Raw genomic sequence first — 25,955 nt, forward strand, 5'->3', positions numbered from 1 at the left:
GAATGTAGAATTCCAGAGAATAGCAAGGAGAGAAAAGACTTTCTTAAATAAGAAATGTAAAGAAACAGAAGGAAACAATAGAATAGGAAAAAAACAAGAAATCTTCAAGAAAATTAGAGATATCAAAGGAAAGTTTCATGCAAAAATGACCATGATAAAAGACAAAAATGGTAGGGATTTAACAAAAGCAGAAGAGATTAAGAATATGTTGCAAGAATATACAAAGGAACTATACAGGAAAGATCTCAACATCACCAATAACCCTGATGGTGTGGTTACTAATCTAGAGCCAGACATCCTAGAGAATGAAGTCAAGTGGGCCTTACAGAGCATTGCTAACAATAAGGATAGTGGAGGTGAAGGAACTTCAGCTGAGCTATTTAAAACCCTAAAAGATGATGCTATTAAATTGCAGCACTCAGTTGTCCTACCAACGGACAATTAACTGGTAACAGAATTGAACCAGATCAAGAAAGTAGAGAGGATTGTCACTGAGAAACAGCACTGTGCTTTAAATAATCCAAAACTTCTCCCTGAAGCAAAGTTCATCTTTTAAATTACAATATGTTCCTAATGAGGGAGTCAGCTATCATATAGTGGATAGAAAGCTGACCTCCAAGACAGGAAGACCTGGATTCTCTGATACATACTGGCTATGTGACCCTTGATAAGTCCCTTAACTTCTCAGTGTCCTGCGGAACTCTCTTAGATTTTAAGTTGTGGAGCAGGTACTGGTCTCTTTTGGTAGCAGAAGGTTATTTAATAACAATTCTGTATATCAATGAAATCACAAAGCTCATCCAAGAAAGAAAAAGAAGGAAGGAAAGAAGGTCAGAAGAAAAAGAAAAACAGACAGAAGGAAGGAAGGAAAGAAAGAAAAAAGGAAGAGAGGAAGGACAGAAAAAGAAGGAAGAAGGAAGGAAAGAAAAAAGAAAGAAAAGAGGGAAGGAGAGGAGAAAGAGGAAGAGAGAATGATAGGGTGGGGGAAGAAGGGAAGGAAGAAAGGGCAGAAGAAAGAAAATTCTCACTGATTATATATGACTGCAAATTGTAGAATTCCATAGCTTTTGAAGAATTAAAATGAAGGTTATCCAAAAGCAGTAGATGCACAGTGGGCATGAGTAGGTAGCAACACATTACCATTTGGAGTGTGTGTGTGTGTGTGTGTGTGTGTGTGTGTGTTGCCCATGTAGGTTACATGTGTCCACACAGGTCTGTCTAGATGTAACTTGAAAGGAGACATATATTTAAAGTCTCTGCTGTCTACTCTTTTCCAAGGGAAATTTTGACTCCTGAAATATCCAAGGGGTCCAAGAGACTGGGGCCATGAACGTGGGCCACTCTGCTCTCCTCAGAGAGGGCGTAACAGACTGGAATTGTGTCTCTTCAAGCTATCCCCCCACACCATTAATGTTCATTTAGATCAGCGTTTGTCAAACTCAAGGCCTGAGACCTGCAGAAACCATATTAAATGTAATTGAGAAATGTCTAAGAAAATAAACAGGCAATTCAGCATAATGTTAATTGGTTTTTCTCTAAGTCAATGTGCAGCCTGCAGGGATTAATTTCTATTGGAGTTTAACACCACTGGTCTAGAGGAAATGTTTTGTAACTTAAAGCTGTATTCCTGATAATTATCTTTTAATGGGCAAGGAGTTCACCAACCTGTATATCCAAGGCTTGACTCCCCTGTATATCCTAATCTCTCTTGAATTCCAGTTCCACATTGCCAACTGCCTTCTGGACATTTTCTCTTTTATGTCCTATCTGAATCTAAACATTCAATATGTCCAAACAGAACTTACTGTCTCCCCTACCTCCAACCCAACCTTAATCTCCTTCAAACCTTTTTATTTCTAATTGGATCATGAGACCATATTTTCATTTTTTTTTCTTTTTAGAGGGGGGAAGGTAGGGCAATTAGGGTTGTGACTTGCCCAAGGTCACATGGCTAGTTTTTGTGTTGTGTCTGACTCCATCTAGCTACCCCATGAGACCATATGTTTAATCACACTAATTTGCAACTTCAAAGTCATCCTTGACTGGTTCATCTCTTCCATGTTCATTCAGTTGGCAAGAATTGCCCATTTTACTTTCACATCATTACATCCTTTCTCTCTACTCATACAGCTAGCACTGTTCAGTCTGATCTTTAAATTCCAATACAATCTGATTATGACCTACTTTTTTTAAAGTTTCTTTATGAAAATTTTTTCTGTCTTTTAAAGTGTTACTATCACTCTTCCCAGTCATCTTTCTGTTCTTCCATAGACTTCTATAATAAATAAAAACAAAGCAAAATATATACTCCAGCCTATTTTTTCCTATTTTATTTTAAATAACTCCCTTTAATGAATCGTGTGCTTCAGACAAAGGATCTATGTTGTGCTCAGGGAGGAATATTAGCTCTGGTGTGAGGGCTTGCCCTTTTCTGGGGTGCTCATCTACCTTTGACATCCACCTATCACCCAATTCTCACCTCTGGCTCCAAGAAGCTCTAGAATGCTTAGCAGTCACTTCCCAGTAAAACAGATAGGCTAAACTAGGTTCAGGGTAAGTGATAGGGTGTTAGGAGAATGGCTACCACCAGCATGTGAAGACTTCCCCTGATGGAATGGATGGATGAGAAAAATGTGTTCCAATGCCCAATCTTAGAGCTTGGTCAGATATTACAGTGCATCCTAGGCCATTGCTAGTCATCTTGACTTGTCTCCTACCACGGAACTTCAGTGATTCTGGAAGAGAGAGTGAGGCTAATGAGTGTGTGACTCTGCCTCACTTACATCCAATTCACATGCGAGTCATCACCCATCACATTGTGACATCACTGGTCCTCTAGAAAATGAAGGACAAACAACGATAGGAATATATAGAAGCTACATTAACTTCTTCAGACTAGTGAACTACTAACTACGCTCTACAAAAAATATTAGTTTCTAGAAACCTATCAATTTTCCATCTCATCCAGTAATAATGTCATTTCCTGTATATTTGTGACATTTAAAATAGGGCCTGCTCACATGGTGCAGAATTGAATTTTATTCAGTTCAGTCCAGTCTAGTTCATTTCAGTTCAAGAAGAACCATAGGTACGAAGTGGATCTTCTTCAGTGAGAACTGAGCTTAAGCCTCGTTCACTCTCTCCATTATGATTCCAATCTGCTATCTGGATGCAATGGGAACATGCCAAGGTCTCTGGATCTCAAAGAGATGATCTTTTCCCATCTAGCTCTGCCTCTCTCTGGGTGACCATACCAACTCCATTGCTTGGATATGTGGATTATTTTGTCACAAACTGAATTAGCTCTTGAGTACCCAGTTCTGCAAGACCCTGCCTCTTTCCTATACTTGTTGGATTTCATTAATCTCTAGTTATGTGACTTGGCATAGAATCATGTCCCAAAGAAAGAGAAAACTTGTACTAAGGTATGCAATTATTTTATTCTTTTGCTATAATCAATAAAAAGAGCAATAAATAGTACATAATAAAATATACACTGCATGACTTTAACCCGGTCTCCCAAAACCTCTCTAAGACTCAGAAAGTTCCCAGGGATTATGTAAATTGTTCTAAACCCAGTGGTTCCTTCAGTGTCCCACAGCTGTTCCTCCTGAGAGTGGACAAAGGAGATTTGACAATATAGAACAGATTACAGTTGAAATTTAACTCTCACATCCAGAAGGGCCAGTTTGCTTTTTTAAATGTACTTTAATTTTTATTTTCAGCTTCAAGTTGTCTCCTTCCCTCCACTCACTGAAATTATTCAAGGGCCAGTCTTTGCATAAATTCTCAGGAACTCAGGATTTGGCATCTCTCATGGTGTAGGTCAAGGATTTGGGATCTGGTCAAATTGAAACTTCTTCTTCTTTTTTTTTTTTTTGGAGGGGGAGGGCAATTGGGGTTAAGTGACTTGCCCAAGGTCACTCGGCTAGTTTTTGTGTTAAGTGTCTGAGGCCAGATTTGGACTCAGGTCCTCCTGACTCCAGGGCCAATGGTCTATTCACTGCACCACCAAGCAGCCCCCAAAATGAAACTTCTGAAGGTTAGTGCTTTTCCCTTCAATATCCTGTCACTGGAAGGGGACATCCAGTTCTTATGTAATGACTCACTTGTCCTTTCTAGATTCATTCTATCCTAGTATCCCTGGCATCTCATCCTTTCTGACCTTGAGATTTACAATCTTCTGACACAATGCCATATTTTTTCTCTCTAGTTTCCTATCAGGTTATCTAAAAAACTCTACTTTCCCACACTATGATATAATGATAGACAGAGTGAAAGAAGCCTCCCCCCCCACACACACAATTTATTAAGTGCCCACTAAGTGTTCTGTACCTTCTTAGGTGCTGCAGATCCAAGGATCAGATAATCATGCACAATCTCTGTCCTCAAGGAGCTTCCATTATTCTTGGGGTGCATATATTAGGATATAAGCATAATTCAAGGCAAGGAGTGGTAGAATAAAAAGAAAAAGCTATAAAAGTGCTCTAAAATTTTGAATAAGGAGAAAATACTTTCAGTGAGGTGGGAAGGAAGAATGGAGACAAATCAATTTTGTCTAGATAAGTTAATTCCATTGTAATGTATTTCTTTGGTTTACTTTTATGAAATCTAACCCCAGCAGGATACACTTGGAGATACTTTTCCTATAGAACTCCAGTAGACTGAGGGTTTACACCAACACACACATACACAACTACACATACACACTCCTAACATTACTTAAACTGGTCAAAGTGACAGAATCATGGAATATCAGAGTTGGAATGGGCCTCAGAAGACCTCTAGTGCAATACCTGAATAATATTTCCCACGAGGTAGTTATCCAGCCACTAGCTAGGTGCAGCTAAGTGATACAGCAAGTGCCAGCCTGGGGTCAAGAAGACCTGAGTACAAATCCAGACTCAGACACTATCTGTGTGACCCTGGGCAAGTCACTTAACCTCTGTTTGCCATATCTCTATCAATCTTTATAGATATACACAGATTGATCTATATATAGATTTCTGAGTTATATTCTATGAATAAACTTCTTTTAAAATTCTTGATAGGGGTTTACCAAATGGTTTCTGTTTTACCTTCAGCAGTTTATCCAGTTACTCAATGGCTTTAATACCTAGCAGATAGAAGGTTCAGCATCAGGAGATGCAGAGAACTAGACCTTCTAAGGAACCACATGCACCTATCTCTTTCTTGAGGGACCCAGGACCCAGGTTCCAGTTGGTAACACATTAGATATTTTAATTAATGCAAGGAGAGATATATCAAGCAAGCAATTTAAAGGTCGGATGGTTAAACACACATGCTTATAGGTGTTGAAATACTTGTATTTTCTGTGAAAGAAGAACTGATATCAACAGTCTAGGTTTTTTTCTTCCACTGATTCTGATGAATTACTTTGGTTAAACTATTGTTTGGGGGTTTTGCTTCTTTTTACTCTTTATTTAATGAAGTTCTTCTAAAGAGAAACTTCTGGGAAATCCAGTTGAAATCTTCTGGGGATTTCATGAACTAGATACATCCCTTAGAAATTATTACATAATTTTCATTTTAAAAAGATGGGGCATCAAATCTACACCATCCACCACAATCTTGTTTATTCAAAAGGGAAATCATACAAAGTACCTTCCTCACCTCTCCTCCATACTTCTGACTCTAGAATTAGTGTTCCCACCCCTCCAGATGTGAGGGTAGATTAATACCCATTTCTGCAAATTAATACCCCTAAGTCTCTGGCCACAATATCTCCATGACCTGATCTCTCCCATTAAAAGTTCACTGTCACATATGGCTAGAAGTTATCCCCAAAGACATATAGTCTCAGTTGTCTCTAAATTTAAATTCTTCATCAGATATAATAGTGCTGACTACCATAAAATTCTCCATAGGAGGCAGTCCCTGCTTGATAATTAAGTCCTCATGGAAGAAAAGTTAATGAGTTCCGCTGGGTAGGAAGAACCTTTGCATCTCCCACATTGTAATTCTCTGATTTTAAGCTCCAAAGATTTATTTTTGCCTTTCTTCCAGAAAGATTTGAAGAATAATTAATACACAAGAGAAAAGTCAATGCATAGGAGATTCCAAAAACATCCCAAGTGTTTTCTGGACTGGCTGCTTTCCATATTTGACTTTCAAAATTAACAACCAATGAATTCAAAGGCCATGCTGGATTTTACTCTGCATCCTCTTCCTTTCCCTAATCAATAGATGGGGAAATGGGGAGTGTGGAAATTAATAGAAGGAAAGAATAACAGCAATATTATTGATGAATGGGGGTATGGATTGTTTCTTATGCTTTTTACATGTGTTTGAATAACACCTAAGGCAGAGCTATACTTAGTTATTCAATAAATATTATTTGACAGTAATGCTATTCAAAAATGCAGCTTCATAATCATACCAGAACCTGAGGAGTTACATCCATTTGGAAGGCACAGGAATTTTCAGAATAGAACTTGAAAAATATGGGATATCATATATAAAATTTAACTTGGAGAAATTAACTACTCAACATATATGGCCCAGAGTTGAGATTAGTGCTAAGTATGTATATGACTTTTCAGTACTTATGATGGTATAAGAATAGAAAAAGTTAAATTTGTGGCGATGAATTGCTTCAAAGAAGCAAAAGGAGAATATCCAATTGGAAATACAATAGGGAAGATGAGAAGCAAAAAGTAATAATGTTAAAAGGACACATAATTTTTATATCAGCAAATGCATTGATTTGAACTCAATACAAAACAAAACAAATCCAACTGCATACTTCAAACTCTAAGACATATAGTGGTTACATTTAATCTACCAGTAACAAAAAACAAATTTTATAAGCAACCAGGAAGAAAGCATTAAAACTTAAAGTAAATTTAAATAACACAAGATTATTGTGCATCCACCAGAAACTGTAGGAGTAAACAGACTCTTTCTACACACACACACATCACATGTATCTATGTTTATATGTATAAACACACACATGTCATCTATGTTGATATATAAATATGTGCATATATCCATATCTATCTATGTATCTATATGTCTATCTATCCATCCATCTATCTATCTATCTATCTATCTATCTATCTATCTATCTATCTATCTATCTATCTATGTTTGGATAGGAAGACTGTAATGGGAGATGGAGATACATGGAGAACCCTCTTCCTGATTATTATACCTTCATGGACAGAATCCTACCTCAAGAAAAGAGAAATTGGAGCTCCTAGAGAAAAAAAAATCCAAAGAGCAGAAAGACATGCACTCTTAAAGGATATTATGAAACAAATGGGAGAGAAAATGATCATAGGGAGGACAGGTAATAAAATTGGGTCATGTGATTTGGGACACATGAAAATTTCTGCCTTCATTAATATTTAGATCCTAATTACTTTCCTCATGAATTTATACTAGTAACAGTAAAGTACAACAGAAAAAAAGGAAAATATGTAAGACAGTAATAAAGAAGAGGGAACTCAAACTTGGTACTCTCCTTAGAAACTTCAGTTCCATGAGGAACACAAAGGAATAAATAGGGGTGGCTAGGTGGTGCAGTGAGTGGAGCACTGGCCCTGGAGTCAGGAGGACCTGGATTTAAATCCAGCCTCAGACACTAGGTGCAAAAACTAGCTATGTGACCTTGGGCAAGTCGCTTTACCCCAATTGCCCTACCTTCCCCCCTCAAAAAAAAAGCAAAAAACAAATTAAAAAATTTTTAATAAAAGGAATAGTCAGATCTTGAATCAAAGAATAAAAGTTTATAACAGAAGGGAAAAGAATTGATAAAGAGAATGAAGTAAATAAGTCTTTTCTGTTCTCCCTTCCAATCCTTCACAAACTGATTGAGCAGTTTAACCACACTTATCCCTGAATCCTTTCTTCTTTCATTTCCATCACCAGTCACATCTTGCCAAATGCCTCCCCTAGGTTAAATCCATCATTTTTTCCTTCTATTTCCATTTATGTGTTGCTGAACATTCTTGGAGAAAGCCAAGCAACTGTGCCTACTGGGTTCACTACAAACTCATATCCAATTTGAACTAAAAGGAATAAAAAGCAATCCTTTTATTCCTTCAGAATTTATTCTGTTACATTATTTACGATGACTAGTCCACAGCTGCTCCTGTCTCTTTAGATTTTTATATCACTTGCATGCCCAAGCTCCTTAGCTTCTTAGAAAAAAAGTTTTTTTTTTGCTAAGAAAATTGTTACCCTACATCTATTTATCCCCTCCTAATAATTTTCTTGAACTCTAGTCTAATGCTAAAATACTTGCTGAATTTTTTTTTTTTTTGCCTTTTGGAGGGCACTTGGGGTTAAGCAACTTGCCCAAGGTTACACGGCCAGTATTTGAAATTTTTGTGATAGCTATCTGGAAACAAAGTAGATGTCCATCAATTAGAGAATAAATTTTTTAAAAAAAATTCAGCCTGACCTATAAATGCTTTTGATATCTTGCTCCCACCTACCTTACTAGCCATTTGCCCCATATTTTCTCCTTTAGGCACTTTCCATTCTAGGTGAACTTGACTGCAAGCTATTTCCCATAAACATAATTCCATCTCACAAATCCATGTCTTTTCACAAGTTAGTCCCCCATATTTTCAATAAACTCTTTTTCATTTTTACAAAGTACAATTCCTTTAAAACACAGTTCAGGTTCTGCTCCTATACAAGGACTTTTCAGATTACAAATTGGATTTCACTAATAAATGTTTCAGGAGAACTTATTTGGAGATTGTTTATTTTGTGCTAATAGTAGATGGAATTACCAAATCAGACTTATGTTTTATTCATTCATTCAATGTTGATTATGTGATTATTGTGAGTGTTAGTTCTGCATGTAGAACACAACAGGCTTCCTTATTAGCCATTGATTTTTATTTCTTTCTCTTTTTCTTTTGTGAAAAGTCAGTTTCTATTCCCCCTCTCTATGCTCCACTCACCTGTCCCCCGGTCTTTATATCACTAGACTATACCCCTGATTAAAAAATATTTAGGGCTTTTTTTTTGCCTCTCTGTGATATTTAATAAATATTTCACAACTGTCCTACCTTATTGAGTCATTTATAGCAACATTGGAAAGCTCTGTCCTTAACTTTGTCTTCAGTGTTAGTAGGCGCTCTTAAGATTCTTTCATAAGAATTCAGTTCAAATAACTCACATCAGTGCTTTAAGGAATATCTATATGGCTTATTTTAGCTCAAATAATAATCACAATGCACATGACTGTGCAATAACTTTCAACATATAAATACATAGTAATACAGACAAAAAAGCAAACTATGGCATTTTAGAAAAAAATATATAATATTAGCATACAATAGAAAGGATTAATGAAGCATAGCAATTCAGGTTGAAAAGAATTTCCACTAAGTCATATACAAAACAAGAAAAATATTTTCAAAAATAAAACTTCTTTAAAAATCACAATTATAGTTACATTTATTGAATTCAAGGAATTTTCTTAGAATTCTCTTAAGCAGAGAGATAATTCCATGCTTAAAAAAAATACAAAGTGAAGTTCCCACCTTTAACCACTGGGTGGCTAGAATATATAAGCACTGGTTATGAACATTTTGTTATCAAATGGGTGAGATATTTGGTCAGTAGTGCCCTCTGGTGGTCAAACATTCAATAGTATAATTTCTTTAGCCACTCTAGTCATACGTTGCAAATGTTTTGTTTCTAGTTAGTTGTAATCAACAAAGATGCTACTAAGAACATTTTTGAACTTTCTTTTGTTACCGTCTTTATTCTTGGTGAGTTGTCTCACTAGTGAAATTATTGTGTAAAAGAACATATGGACATAAACAATTTAATAATTTTTCTGCATAATTCAAAATTGTCTCTAGAGCAGTTGGAATAATTCACAGCTTCAAAGAACTGAAACAAAATACCTGTCTTCCCAACTCTCTCCAAATATGTTCACCTTCAATCATTTATTGCCTTGTCCTATGCCTGCCTTTGGCATTGATGCTGTGGAATATTAAAATATATGTTGAATAGCTTGAAGGCATTTATCAAGCTTAATGAGTATGAAGGGATTCCTCAGTGTTGTTTTACATAGCATTTTCTTGATTTTACATAGCATTTTCTGTGATTTTAAGCATTGGTAATAGTTTGTAATTCTTCCTTTGAAAAGCATTCATTTAGTTTGACTATATTTCCTTTGGGAAATGGCTTCCAACCTCTTTTTCTTTTTTAGCTGTTCCATCTATATTTTCATTGTCTTTGCTAAGACCCTAGTCATCTCTATTAAATTTATCTGTAATTGCCTAATTATTGAAAATGAGAAATATGCATCTTGTTGGAACTTTATTGCTTTTGTCAATCAGATTTATGGCAGAGCTTAGAGTAATTAGCACTTGATTGACAGGAACAGACAATTATTAGTGATTACTCCTGTCCTCTTGCCTCCCTTAGTAATTAACTCAACTTTCTGTTTAATCTACTTTCCTTAACAGAAAAATTAAGGAATCTATAGTCCTGTAAATAGACTACATCTGGTTTTCAAAGATCAACTTAGTGAAACAAGAAGTAGATTATCATGTATACTATTGTTGTCATTGTTCAGTTGTGTTTCACTCTTTGTGACCCCATTTGTGATTTTCTTGGCAAAGATACTGGAACGGTTTGCTAGTTCCAATTCCAGTTCATTTTTCAGATGAGAAACTGAGGCAAACAGGGTTAAGTGACTTGCCCAGGGTCACATAGATAGTAAGTGTCTGAGGCCAGATTTGAACTCAGGAAGATGAGTCTTCCTTATGCCAGGCCCAGCACTCTATGCCCTAAGGCACCACCTAGCTACCCATATTATGCCTCCTATAGTATGAACAGTTGTAAGTAATACTAGAGGAACTTACATGTATCTGTCTTGATATTTTCTCTATAAATCATGCCAGAAGGCAAAGGAAGTTTTACTTAAATGGAAGAATGATCCACAAATTCTTCTTAAAGAGAAAAATAAAGGAGTTTGAGGCATGGATTGTATCGTGAGTCCAAAGAAAACAAGCAGTGTGATTCCATGGGATCTCTGTTCATTATGCTTTGCAATGCTTGCCATAAGCACTTAACAAAATACCACCATGTAAATAATTAGAGGTTATGTCCTGACATCTATTGCAAAGAATGAGATGGTAGTAAAATTATATGAAGAACTGAATAAATTTCTTCAAATTAAATCAATGTGTCAGGGGGCAAGGAGGAGAGGAGGATATATTCAGGAAAGAATAAACATTTGTATAGCACTTACTATGTATCAGTCACTGTGCTAAAGACTTTAAAAAATATAATATTACCTCATTTGATCTTCACAATAACACTGTGATATAGGTGCTACTATTTTAAAATTGAGGAAACTGGTACAAAAAGAAGTTAAATAACTTGCCCAGAGTCACACAGTCAGTCAGTGTCCAAGGGCTAATTTAAACTCAGCTCTACCTGACTCCAGACCCAGCCCTTTATCCACTGTACCATTAGCTGCCTCCAGTTTCATACTTCACAATTTTAATGCAAAGGTGGGCACAGGGGGGGACAGTGAAAAATGTGCTGGAAAATATGACTGAGGAATAGGAAAAAGGAGAGACTGAGGACTATACAGAAACTTCACTGCCATGCACAGGAATACTTTCTTTGAGAAAATAACTGGGAGTTATGGACCAAGCTGATCAATAAACAAATCGTCAATAATTGAATTTATATTTTAATGGGCAAGAAAAAATTTACTTCTGGTGCAAAAATTATTTGTCAATAGCCAACTGTGTACACTAAGGCAACTCATTTGTTAGTGAAAAAAAATCAAAGTCAATACTGAATTAGAAAAAGGATAAAACTGTGAAAACAAGAAATTGTGAAGTTGAGACAATTCTAGCAGGATCTATTTTCCAATCTGTCCTCTGATTCCAGAACATGTACCACATCAAGTACCTTGACCCTTTTTGTTACCTTTTTGTCTTTGTTTGTTTGTTTATTTTTCTACTTTTGGCACTTGCCACCACTGGAAGGTTATCCTGGTATTTCCTATATAGGACTCAAATCGTTCTTTTCCATATGGATGTGGCAGTTCTTCTGAAAACTGTAAGCTGGCAAAGTGATATCTTTATGATAGCTTTTATACATCCATTTTAGGATATCAACTTTCTCCCACATATGCATTACACAGTTTTCTTAGATAATTCTTCCTTTTTACAAAGAGGAAGGAAACAAGTATTCAGCACCCACTCTGCACCAAACACTGAGCTGACAAATATTTTATTTGATCCTCACCGCAACCCTGAAAAAGTGAGTCGCCTCAATTTTATTTTTATCTTTTATTTTTTATTGAATGATCTAGTGACTAGTTCTGATGCCAGAACTATAGATACTAGGTGGTTATGCTATTTTATAACAAATGTAGTGCCCACATTTATCCACTAGGGGGCTAAAACTCATCACCACTGAGAATGAGCATTTGCCTGTAACAGTGGGTCCTTATTAAGTCAGGCACTTACTTGGTTAGCAGTGTCCCTTTAGTGATTGAACACTCATAAACCCCAGTTTATCCAACCATTGCCTCAGAGTCGAGCATATTTTTTTTAGTTTCATTTAATAACAAATATGTTTCTATGACCCTTTCTGTACAATGTTTCTCCTTGTCAAATAACCTGCTTGGTGTATAGTCTCCATAGTGAAACACCATTACTTCCTTGTAACAAAGAAAGGTTTGGGAATAATTTGGGTAGAATCAGCTACCACTGGCAGGAAACATTCTACAAAGGATATTTTCTCATTATATCTATTGTGTCAAAGGGTATAAAATTAGTATCTTTTCTGAAATAATTCCGATTTGCTTCTCAAAATAGTTGAACCAAATCACAGCTTTGCCAGTAGTGAATGAAAATGCCTATCATTACACCTCTTTCTACTAACTTCAGACATTCTCTATTGTATTTAAGGAGAATGGCTCAATATGAAAGTATGCTTGTAGCTTAAGTGATCCTCGAGAATTATGATGGACTATGGCTCTAAAACAGCCTTTTTGAACACAGTTTGAACATTGTGTATAACTATGTTTACCCTTTTGAATTGGCTTAATGTGCTTGTGACCTTCCAGAATGTCCTTAATAGAACTCAAGTGTCACCCATATATAGGGCCTTTTGTGCTACAATACTATAATTACCTTGTAGATATTCGGTACATATATTACGTTTACTTATCTATGAACATGCTGTTTCTCTCTGATAGAATGCAAGCTTTTTTGAGAGTAGAAACGTTTTGTATATCTCCAATTCCTAGCACAGTAATTGACACACACTAAGCATTTAATAAATGCTTATGACAGTATTGATTATATTTCTCATATAAATAACATTTTGGTATTTTTCCCCACAGTAAACAAAATCAGATCACACACATTTATGAAATATTACTTTTCTGCTCTGCTAAAGTGTTTTGTTTTGTTTGTAGTATAGTGGTAAAATAACCCATCCTTGACAGAATGATAGAAAGGTCATTCCTACTTCCTTACAATTTGGGGGGTCTTGTAAACCTCTCATGATAACCTATTTTCTGGACATCTGTGAAAAGTGAGGAACAAGAATTTAATTTAGCAGCTTCACACTCAAAATGATTGTGTACAGTTTGTATGGAATTATGTTCAAAGCTTTGAACACAAAGAACACACAAAGAGGCCTTGACAGAACCCCTGGAGGCACATATAATCCTTAGTGGTGTTTCTTTGACACTTATCTTGAGTGATGCCTTATTTTCATTATAAAAATATTTCCAGAGAAACTCCAAAGTCTGAGACCATTTTCTTATAATGTACCGTTTAATGTGTTTTCATCTGTATAAGCCATTCCTCAAACCAAATAAAATGGCAGAAGGAAAGAAAAACTGATGAAAAGTGAAGTGAGCAGAACCAAATAAACAACATATACATGATTACTACAACAATGTAAATAGAAATAGCAAGACTACCAAGGATTGAAGGAAAGAAGGAAGGAAGGGAAAAAAGAAAAAAATAAGGAAGAATGGAAGGGAGAAAGGAAGAAAAAAAGAAGAATGGAAAGGAGAAAAGGAAGGAAGGAAAGAAGGTTGTAAGGAGGAAGTAAGGAAGGAAGTAATAGATGGAAACTTTGTAGGTGAGTTATCATTCATTTTAGAATTTGCGATACAGAAGGAAAAGCAAGGCTAGAAATAGTCTTACCATATGCTGTCTATCAGAGTAATGCTTCTTTAACTCCAGTCCTTCCTTTTTATCTTTGTCCATGTTATGGTATAAGGCCTGGGACTGTAATTCCATTGATTTAGGGAATTCCCTATTAAAGAAAACCCTATTGATGCAGATCAGCACCTTCTCTGCAATTTAGAGTCTTAGGCTACCCAGAACACTGAGAGGTTTAATAACTTGCCCACAGTCAGACAGTCAATATTTAGTAGAGGTCACACTTTTCACCAGGTTTTCCTGGCCCAGAGTTCATCTCTCTGTTCACTGCACCATCCTGGGCACATTATATTAATATTTAATTTGGACTGATAAAGTAGCTAGGGATGACTCAGTTTGAGTTGTATTTCTGAGTTATTTAGTGATCATTAATTGCTCTCAATATGTTTTGCCTGTGAAGTCTTAGCTTAAAAGTGAATTTTATTTTTACTATACATTGATAGAAGCAGTAGGAGTCTGAGTCATTAGTCAAGTCCTCACACAAAGTTAGGGAGGATTAGGGGGAGGGAGGGAGAAAGGGAAGAAGAGAGAAGGGGGGGATTAAGGGAGGGAGAGAGAGAGGGAGGGAAGAAGGGCGATATTCCCTGTAAGTCCAAGGCTTTCCATAGCCTTGGAAGAGAGTAGAATCACAGCAATATAACCATATGAAAATCTTGTCTCCTTGTCTCTGGAAACTCCAAAACAAAAGAAATGGTTAGAATTTTTGGAGTCATAAGAATGTCTTTCCTCTCCAAACATACTGAATGCTTTTTGTCCTACCTACTCAGAGTAATAGCCTGTCCATCTTTCGCCTGATTTGAAATGAAGAGACCTTGTTTTCTGTGTCCTCATCACAAGTAAGATAGAATTATCTTGTTTAGAATTCCTTTCTCTTTTTGCATGATGTCTCTAACACATATAATTTTATTACAGTTACTATTATCATGCCCCATGTTTCCAGAATTATATTTTCATACCACTGTTTTCAGAGATGAGAATCTTTCCACATTGGGAAAGATAAAATTTTGTGATCTATTTCTTCCTGAATTATATATTGTGGCCAAGAAGAAAGCTCCTATATTACAAGGTAGACCCAGATCTAATATTCTCAGAAGTAATTGAGATGAGCTAGAACAAAGGGTGGCAGAAACTAAAGTCAAAGAGGATTCTTTGAAGCAGTTATGTGATCACTTTTGGAGATCAGGAACTGTAGCTAGAAGTTGTGTTTTGCATTTTCATTGATTAGGGTTGTATTTGATGTCAATTTTTAACATGCTTTTCTTCCAATATTTTATAAAGTAGAAAAGACATGATTTACTAAGGAATTTATTTGAAATTGCATTGTATCACTGCTGTAAGTATTAAAGTCTAGAGAAAATGCATGCAACCTTTGCTTGACTAACCTCCATCTCTTTAATTGGTGGAAAGAGGCCTATGTATTCATCCCTAACTCCTAATGTTTTTATAGCTTTGCTCCTTCAACATGCTGTTACTTTTAGAGTGAATTATTTTTCCAGCTGCTTCTTTTCTCCTCTGTTTTCATGGTCCCTGCATCTTTTCACTCTCTTTGATTTTCTCCAGACTATTCTGGCCTTCCCCACTTAACTTTATGTGATGCCCTTCAATTTTGTATTTTATTTGATAAAACCAAAGAAGTAAAACAAAAATAAAAGAATTCATTTATAATTTTCTTTTTAAATTATTTTCTATAACTGTGTGGTGAAGGATGGTGAAGAATATGCATCTTAATTGTACTTGTGCTGCACCTATCAGCCAGAAACACAACAAATCTTGGAGTATACAAGAGGGAGGCCCTAAACCAAAAAGGGTGAGTGGGTGGTTTTTGAAGCAGTGAATAAGGAAGTAGTCTCTTTCATGTTATATCTAGAAGGATTTCCCAGCACAATGAAGAAAACTGGTCCTCAATATATACTTCTTGGTTTCCCTTCCACACTTTCCTTCCTCTCCTTCTCTGCACAAGGAACTTCAAAGCAACATATCTGTACTATTTCTCTGTAAGACTGGTTTAAAAATGGTTAAAAATATATAAGATAAGAAGTTCTAGCAAGTTGGAAGACTGAGTGATTACATCAAGCTTCTCTCCTACTCACTAAAACAATGATAAAAATGCACTGAATAATGTATTAAAGTCAGCAACCAATAAGAGGAAAATTAGACAGGTTCTTTAAAGGTAATCACGTGACTTAAAAGTAATAGGATTTGAAAGTAGTGCCTACCATTCCTCTGAGCTGCAAATGTTATGTTGTACACATGAACCAAGTTCTAGTTCAAGTTCCCTGAACTCTGCATGGTACCTGGGGTGACTCATGTTACATTCCTTCATTCAGGACTATTCATGCTGGACAGCTCCACAACTTAAAGGCAGGATTGGAGGACAGTTTATGAACCAGGCATGGTGGTATGTAAAGGAAACCTTGGGGCTGTGAATAGAGCAAGAGCACAGAACAGTTAGAATAGTTTCAACCCTATTTAACAGAAAAGAGAAAGGAACTTTTACCTGTTCATTCCAAATGACAATTACAGGAAAGGCAATCTAGAAAAAAATGTGCAAAGGAGCCAATTCATTGAACAAATATTATAGAATGAAGGAAGTTCCTGGAGGAGAGTAAAGCTTTATAATAATCTCCTAAACTTCCAGATTTGACCAAGGAGCAGTCAAAAGAAGAATTAGAAACATTTAGAAAAGGAAGGAAAAAAGCACCTATAGTGTACTAGATACTATACTAAGTGCTTTAAAAATATCTCATTTGAACATCATCTTCTGATAATGGTCTTTCCTGAATAAAATTCTCTTTATAGGGGTTTCCAAATTGACTGTTTCCAAACTCTGGCACATATAACACATACTGAACTTTTAATAAAGCCTTTAAAAACTAGTCAATAATGTTCTCAGCTGGCTTTTGAAACATTTCTCCAAGGAGATACTGTATAACTATCAGAAGTACAATATGTGCACACATTTGCACACACACATACACACATATACAGACATATAGTAGCTAAGTATCATTTTATTTTAACTTGAAGAAGCAATTACAATCATCCTTTCCCACTTCTACAATTATGTGAATGCCTTCCCATCACTGATGTTTATGAAATTGCTTCTACATTAATACATCTTAACAAATTGCACAATGCAGTGAGTATAGAAAGGTCAGATTTGTTGTTGTTGTTCAGTTATAGCCAACACAATATTTGGAGTTTTCTTGGTAAAGATACTGGAGTGGATTGCTATTTCCAGCTCCTTTTACATATGAGGAAACTAGGGCAAGCAGGGTTAAGTGATTTGCCTAGGCCCACACAACTAATAAGTGTCTGAGGTCATATTTGAACTCATGTCTTTCTTACTCCAGACTTTGCACTCTTATCTACTGCTCCACCTTGCTGCCTAATTCCACAGAGTAATTCCACATGAAATTACAGCTCTCTGAAACATTTAAGCAACCCTTTTATGATTTCATTATCTATGCAGTTCTTGTTTAAATACTGAATACAAGCCTTCTTCTGATCTTATACCACTGTAGCACTTGGGCTGTCCATCTGTTATCTTCTTCTCTTATTACATGACCAACCTTTTTTCTGATCATGCATGTGCTTCATATGTCTTGTGACACTTTATATGAATAAATCACTCACCATAAGGGCTTTTTCAGACCCTTTTCATCCCTCCTCAAGCCTCCCACAGCTCACTCTTCTCCTTCCCTTTCAGTTGAGAACCTGATCCTATATTTCATTGAAAAAATTAAGGTCATTTGCAGAGATCTCCTTCTTATCACTGTTAGAACTGACCTGTTGCTGGGCTAGATAGGCTTTAGTTGACAGAAGTGATGCTATGTTTAATCACTGATTTACTCACCTATGTATTAGGAAGGTCCTATGTACCCAACACTATTTGAATCAACTACATTTAGGTAAGGAGTGAAAAGCTCTAGTGATCATATTCAATTTAGCAAACTTTACCTTATCAGGTATGTAAGATTAGCATTTTTTCTTAATCACAATGTCCTTGTGTTTGATAGGGAGGCAGTCACAGACCAGAATACTCATTGATCGACTACCCCTGAAACCTCTTTCTCACTTATACCCTGTGAGTTTCTCCAGCAACAGCAATCAGATACAAGAACAGAGACCCAGAAATTTGGCCTCTGTATCAGGATATGTGTCCCACTGTACACCCAAGCCTCTATTTATGCACCTATAGGATTATGGAGTAGCATATTTGTATACTTGCGAGTAATAAACCACTTCACTTGTGATTCTTTGAGCAATTATGTCCTTTCCTGTAATATATTCATGATCTTCTCAAACTCTCCTCTTCTTCATTTCACATCAGTCAGATACTTTCTGCCATTATCTTTTCCTTAACTCCTTTCTCATATGAAGAGGTTGCCTTCTTCTTGTCAAGGCAAATCCCTCTACATACACAAGAGATTATATGATGTCCTTGCATCTTCTCCAGTAGATTACTCTATTATACCCACTCTCTGACTAATATTCAATCATTCCCGAACTAGTGTTTCCCATAGACATCCCCTTTTCCCCCTTCTTTAAAATTTTAATTCCTCCATCCCTGCCAGATGTTATGCTGTATTTCCTCACTCTCTTTGGTGGATAAACTCCTTAAAAAGGTCATCTAAGATGGGTTTATTCTCTTCCATTTCTCTCTAGCTGCTTAACTTTTTACAGTTGGATTTTCAAACTCATCATTTTGCTGAAACTCTCTCTCTCTAAAGTTACTGATGATTTCCTAATTGGCAAATCCAAGGGCCTCTTCTCAGTTTTCATCCTTCTTGACCTCTCTTCGGTCTTTGACACTGGTGGCCACCCTCTTCTTCTTTATACTTTCTAGGTTTTTGTGACACTACTCTCTGTAGTTTCTCCTTTTAGCTATGTGATCATTCCTTCTCTGTTTCCTTTGCTTGATCTTTATTAACATCATACCTGATAAGAGTGTACAAAAAAAGGAAGAATATACTCATGTATTCAATGAAGAAAAGAAATTGTAATAGAGAAAACATGCATTTTGTAATATAAAAAATATATTTTGCACTTTAAAAGTGGTGCATCAAACAGAAAATATTGGGGGTGTGTGCGGCTAGGTGGTACAGTGAATAGAGCACCGGCCCTGGAATCAGGAGGAACTGAGTTCAAATCTGGCCTCAGATACTTAACACAAAAACTACCTGTGTGACCTTGGGCAAGTCACTTAACCCCAAGTGCCCTCCAAAAAAAAGAAAATATTAGGAAAACATATTTTATTGTACATTTAAATGAAGTCTGACACCAGAAATCTCTCAGTGACAAGGTTATGAGTAGGATTCATTCTGCAAAAGATAGTCAACTGATATTAATCAGTAATTCTTAAAGGACACAAATTTTCAAAAATGACTTCAAGATTGTTCATCACTCTTTAATAATAGTAGAATTCAACATTAAAATACCTCCGATGTACCTGTTATATTGATCAAATTGACAAATTATGTTAAAATAGACAAAATTCAAAAATGAAAATATTATGGAGCAATGAGTAGACTATTATTCTAATTGTAGATTTGGAAATTTGTGCCATCATTTTGAAAAGCAATGTTCACTTCAGTGCAAAACTGTTTATCATGGATCTACTCTGTGCAAATTACTGACAAATGGTGACATGCACTAAGAGCTACAAAACTATTCAGACCTTTGGCCTAGGGATCCAATTACTAGGACAGTGTTCTAAGAATATTATTGAAAAGAAAAATGCAGATTTCTTTGTATAAAATATCTATAGGATCTTTATCATGATATTAAATGGCTGGCAGCAAGCAATATGCACAATGATCAGAGAATGAGAGAATAAATTATATGAACATGATTGTTTTACATACTATAGAGTAACAATAAGAAGAATACAAAGAAATAAAGACAAACTGGAGAAATCCAGAGGGAAGAAAACACAAGGACAAAACTGTGTAAAATAATAAAAATAATCAATGACAGTCACAAGTCCATAAAAATGACAGAAAAAGAAAAGAGAAAGGAAGAGGACACTGAAGAAAACATAACTTCTTTTGTTATTCTTTTGTTAAAATTAATATGTGTAAAAAACCAGAAAACTGACCTCAAAGTCAAGATTGGGCTTCAAGTCCTAGACCTGACACATACTGGTAGTTTTACCCTGGTCAAGTCACTCAATCTTTCAAGGCTCTAGATAATTATCAGTGGCAGAGAAGATGCTAATCTGTTCTGGTAGAGGGAATTTTCTTTCTGGGAGTTTATTGGATAGCATGGTTTACTTGAATATTTTGAATATTCATTTTTGGAGATAAGTGGTATACTTTTTAAAAAAAATCAAGTAAGCAATAAAAAATAACTGAGAACACAGGCTACTACATACTAACAGAAATTTGTGCCCTGATCAATGGAGGTGGCAATTTTGCTGAACTTAGAGAATGATCATATCATTTCCTGATCATTTGCTTAAATCTTGAAGTCCACATTTCAAGAAGGATATTCTAGTCTGTTGCCTCATCATAACATTGAGGTGATCTAGTTATTGTTTGGCTAAGTTAGTGAAGCATAATCTCTTGTATGTTGCAGAAGCTTGAAATACTTTGAGTATGGTTCTAGAAGCGAATGGAGTGCTGTCCAACAATTATCCTAAAAATATTATTGAGATGCTCACCATCAACAGATTGACTATAAGGGCATGAATCCATTGGCCATCATAATTGCCATGAATAGTTATCAAATTATAGCTACAGTGAAGGAGTTGAAAACTATATGATGCGACAAAAGTTTGGGAAGACCTCTCTTTTGTCTCATCTAGCTTTTGGCTTCCCTAACTATGTTAGATGTCTAACTTAACAAAGTGAAGATTCAATCAATAATGACCTTTTATATGGAAGTATGATGCTTATTCAGAATAGATTCTAAAGGCAAAACTCAAACTAAGTGAAAAATTAATAAGGGCACATTTCAATTCACTATAAGGAATATTCCAAGGATTTAAGGTGTCCCAAAATGGAATTAACCATTCAAGAAGGTTATGAGATATTTTTCACTTAAAGTTTCCAGGGGAAGTATGGAGAATCACTGGCCCAGGATTCTGTGGAGGTGGGGGGGGGGGTCCTATATTAGCTTCTCTTAGAATACTTTTAAGTTTCTTTCCAATTCTAAAATTGACCCTATTTCATGGATTTCATTCTGTATAGAGCATCTCTCAAGGCCTTTTTGAATTGCTTATTTCGTAATGTATAAATGAAAGGATTCAGCAAAGGTGTGATCACAGTGTTTACAAGTGCTGCCTCTTTGTTGGCTTCTATTCTGTCAGCCTGCTTTGGTTTCACATATATAAAAACACAACTTCCATAGGTCAGGAAAAGGACAATGAGGTGGGAAGAACAGGTGGAGAAGGCTTTCTGTTTCTCTTTGGCAGATGGAAGATTGGCTATTGTAGTTATTATATTGATGTATGATATGACTGTTATGGTGAGGGAAGAAAGAATGATAACTATAGAAAGAAGAAAGGATAATGATTCAACAGTACTGGTATCAGAACATGAAAGATGCACCAGAGGACCTAGGTCACAGAAGAAATGGTGGATGACATTAAAGCCACAGAAAGATAACTGAGAGACCATTAGGATTAGACCAATGATTAATATGAAGCCTAAAACATAGCAGGATAAGACTAAGAGGAAACAGACCCTCATGTTCATGATGCTGTGGTAATACAGAGGGTTACAGATTGCTATATACCTATCCAGAGACATCACAGCCAAAAGGAAGAAGCATGTTGACCCCAAAAATAGAAAGAAAAAGCTTTGGGTGAGGCAGGCAGCAAAAGAAATTGTTTGCATTCCTGAAAGGAAAATTGCTAGAAGTTTGGGGATAACAGTTGTTATAAAACAGCTTTCTAGGAAAGAGAAGTTACTTAGGAAAAAATACATCGGTGTTTGGAGGCAGTGGTCAGCCCATGTGATGGTGACAATGACAATGCTTCCCATGATGGACACTAAGTATAAAAGCAAGTGGACCATAAAGAGGGGTTTCCCCAGGTGTTGGACAGCAGGAAATCCTTCCAGGATAAATTCTTGGACATTTGTCAAATTCCCTATTTTCACCATGTTCTGCAGGACCTATAATGGGTAAAAGATCATTGTTGATGAATAGATATTGTGAAAGGGAAGGGTAGTAATCTTATGGTTATATGCTGTATGTAAAGAGAAATAAGAAGGGTGGTACTTTGTCCAAATTAAGTGGGAAAAGGGAACATTAAACTTGCAAATTTTCTTGTTAGTAACTTGAGTTTGAAAGGGGACTCAATCAGTCCGTATTTTAAATGTTTGAAATTGTTAGAACATTTCAAACTGAATTAACTAACATGGAATTAACTCAGTAGATAAAAAGTAAAACCTACTCTGCAATTTAAGTTTCTGTTATCCATCTAAAAAATGGTGATTGCTATTCTCAATTGTTGATTTCATATTCTAGACAGTTTTTGGAGGCAGCTGTAGACTTGTGATTTCATTGACATAGTAAGCTTGGGAATGTAGTTCAGCAGTTATTCTTCCCCTTATAATCATAGAGAATTTTCTGTAGCACTGTGAGGATATGTGATGTGCCCAGGGTTATACTGTCATTAGGGGTCAGGGACAGGACTTAAACCCAAAACTTCCAGCCAAAAAAGGCTGTCTGTCTACTATACAACTGTGTCTCATTTTAGACATAACAAAAACCAAAACTTTTCCTGATATTTTTCAAGCAATAGCTTACATTTCCATAGTGCTTTATAGTTTCCAATTAATTTTGAAAAGGTTCTCAATAGAGAAATATAAAATAAGGAGGTTTTTTATTATTTTATTTTATATATTATTATATTATTTTTATTCCCATTTTATAGGTAAGAAGGCTGGGCTTCAGAGAGATCAAGTTATTTGCTTAAAGTCATAAGGGCTCAGAGTCTTGCCTTGAATCCCAGTCTTCTGATATAAAATCCAGTGTCTTTTTCTTAAATCACATTATTATATTTCTTTTATTTCAGTAATTAACATTCTACCTTTAAGGAATGCTTTTGTTATAAAACATCTGACCCAAATAACAGTTCATGCTAATGTTGAAAAATATAAATATATTTAACAAAAAATATAAATCCTTTCAGAAAATAGTCAATGGATTATCAATTTTACCTTATTTATACTCATTTTTATTATCTGAGAGGCAGCATAATGTAATGCAGACAGAGCTGACCGCAAACTCAGGAAGACTTGGAATCAGATTCTATCTTTGACATATGTGGGCTACATGATTGTGAGTAAGCCATTCAAAACTCTCATTGACATGACACCCTGGACGATGTCAAATCCACAGTCATTGGCTGCAGGCTGCCTACAACCCTCCCGAGTGTAGTAGGAACAAGATTAAAATGCAATTCCTCTCTGATTTAAAGGTACCAATGTAATTAATAAAAAAGCAGTAGATAAACATGTGGTTTCCTAAGTCAATGTGTGGCCCACACAATTCCTTATGTATGATTTAGTGGCCCCCTTTCTCTTTACGTTTGACACTACTACTCTAGATAATTCTCTAAAACTTTAAGTTTCAGAAAAGGTGCTGACTTGTATAAGTAGGTGGAATTTCCCCTTCTGGGATTGCCCTATGCTAGTGAAATCATACACACAGTCTTGGTTTTTTTTTATTACTTATTCTTTATCATAATAGGAACTAGAATCTAAAAGTCTTCTGGAACCAAGGATTACTTAGGTTCCAAGAGGAGGCTTTAGAATAAATCTTTAGTGGAAGGGAACATAATGATTAATAGTGAATCAGAAATCTATAGTCCAGTGACTGCTATTGGGAATTGCTCGATGGGGCTACATTATGCAAAATAAGGACAGCTGTGTGACACAGCTGATAGAGTGATGGGGTCTGAAGTGAAGAAAATTTAACTTCCTGACTTCAAATCCAGCCTCAGACACTTACCCATACAAGTCATTTGACCCTGTTTGCCTCAGTTTCCTCATCTGTAAAATGAACTGGAGAAGAAAATGGCAAACCACTCTAGTAACTCTGCCAAAGAAACCCCAAAAAGGATCATGAAGAGTTGAACAACCTTGCAATGACTGAATAACAACAGGCAAAATGATGATCAAATCCATACAGTTTTCTGGCCCCCATTATGCTTTGTCAATGAAGACCTTGCTTGAAAGGAATGTTGGAATCTAAATAGTGATTAAAACTCAAATAGAAATGGGGCCTCTTAAACCATACAAAAGGAGCTCTGCTGATGAAATATTGGCTTAGAAAACCACATATTAATGGTATCCATTGTGTATTTTTATTTATTTTGTTAAATATTTCTCAATTACATTTCAATCTGGTTCAAGGTGCTCCCAGTCAGTATATGGCACCTTTACTCTACCATAAGGGTGGAAACATTAGATTAATAAACAGATTGAGGAGAGATACTCACACATCTGGGTTTGCAGGACCCAGAATTTAGAATCTTGGGTTCTTCTTGTTTTTTATCTTCTACCACTTAGACTGAGATAAAGGGAAAAAAAGAGAAAGCACTTGCATTTCTGGCAGACAGGGATAATAAGGCCTATTTTTATTTTCACTTCTCCTTTCTCACATCTCCCAATTCCCAAGCCAAGTTTTGAAATAACTCTCAAAACATCCAACCACAGGATTTTAACCACACACACACCTTGGTTCTTGAAATTCAAAGACAAATTAATCAAACATTTCTATTTGTTGAAATTTTACCAAGAAGACCTGACTATCTTCCCTCATATGTTGGAGGTTCTCCTTTCCCACCCCTCAGTACAATACATCCTGTGAAATGAGGAGAACTTGAATGCTGAGTGCCTATCTAAAGGAGAACAGAGTGCCCTCAGCTAGATTTTCTTTTTTCTTTACATATATTTTCTAGGACACATACCTACACAATTACAGTCTTCAATTTCGTACCCCATTTTCCAGAATTAGACTCTCACACCATTATGTTCATAGGTAAGGACTGATCTTCATTGGTCGTCCAGAGCATCTTTGTGTTTCTCACTAGACTATTTATTGTGGCCATGCAGAAAGCACCAAGACCAACAGGCAGATATCTTTGATACACCCAGAAGTCATTAGGATTTGCAAGAACAAAATATTGAAGAACCCTTGAAGGATTCCCTTGAGATAGCAGACATTCCCTTTAGGAAACTAATTGGTCACTTTTGAAAGTCTGAATGTGCAGCATTAAGATTGTACTTATTTTTTCACTATTTTTATATTTAAAATTTTTTTTCCTCACATTTCAACATTTCCTTGCCAGTCTTACAAAGTGGGATAGATATTTTATAAACAAAATCAAAGAAAGGAGCCAATAATAAGTGTATAACTTTAGGTATCTCTGCATAAAGTATGGGTGATAAATGATTTGACCTGGAGAGCTTAATCAAGGAAGCAAGTTTGAACTCATCAATTTTCCTGAGACTTGGGTTATGGGACTCACAACTACAATATGATTCCACAGGAATTCTTACCTTTTTTTTGTGTGTGTCATGGGCCACTTTGGTGGTATGGGTCATCTTATAGACTTCCTTCTCAGAGAACTATTTTAAGTATATAAAATAAAACACATGAGATCATAAAGGAGACCGATTATGATAAAATAAACATATTAAAATACTTTAAAAAAAAGAAAGGGGCAGCTAGGTGGTGAAGTGAATAGAGCACTAGCCCTGGATTCAGGAGGACCTGAGTTCAAATCTGGCCCCA

General features: G+C 35.9%; 1 protein-coding gene and 1 long non-coding RNA gene across 2 annotated transcripts in view; one reads left to right on the top strand and one right to left on the bottom strand.

Annotated features, from left to right (window-relative positions):
• Positions 1-25,955, top strand: part of LOC138148552 (uncharacterized) — a 57,643-nt gene that overhangs the window by 15,034 nt on the left and 16,654 nt on the right. The gene's annotated exons all lie outside the window — the stretch shown is intronic.
• On the bottom strand, positions 21,305-22,385 carry LOC138148698 (olfactory receptor 6C75-like). Its single transcript, XM_069071523.1, has one exon. It carries the CDS (start codon positions 22,310-22,312, stop codon positions 21,371-21,373), a length of 942 nt encoding a protein of 313 aa, XP_068927624.1. The 5' UTR covers positions 22,313-22,385; the 3' UTR covers positions 21,305-21,370.

This window comes from Petaurus breviceps, unplaced genomic scaffold (assembly GCF_028583685.1).
Source record: "Petaurus breviceps papuanus isolate PSGF00001 unplaced genomic scaffold, PetGlider_PUasm1.0 90825, whole genome shotgun sequence".
NCBI lineage: Eukaryota > Metazoa > Chordata > Mammalia > Diprotodontia > Petauridae > Petaurus > Petaurus breviceps.

What these genes read in the sequence shown, in the direction of transcription:
- LOC138148698 (XM_069071523.1), bottom strand. Translation starts at nt 22,312, where the DNA reads ATGGTGAAAATAGGGAATTTGACAAATGTCCAAGAATTTATCCTGGAA.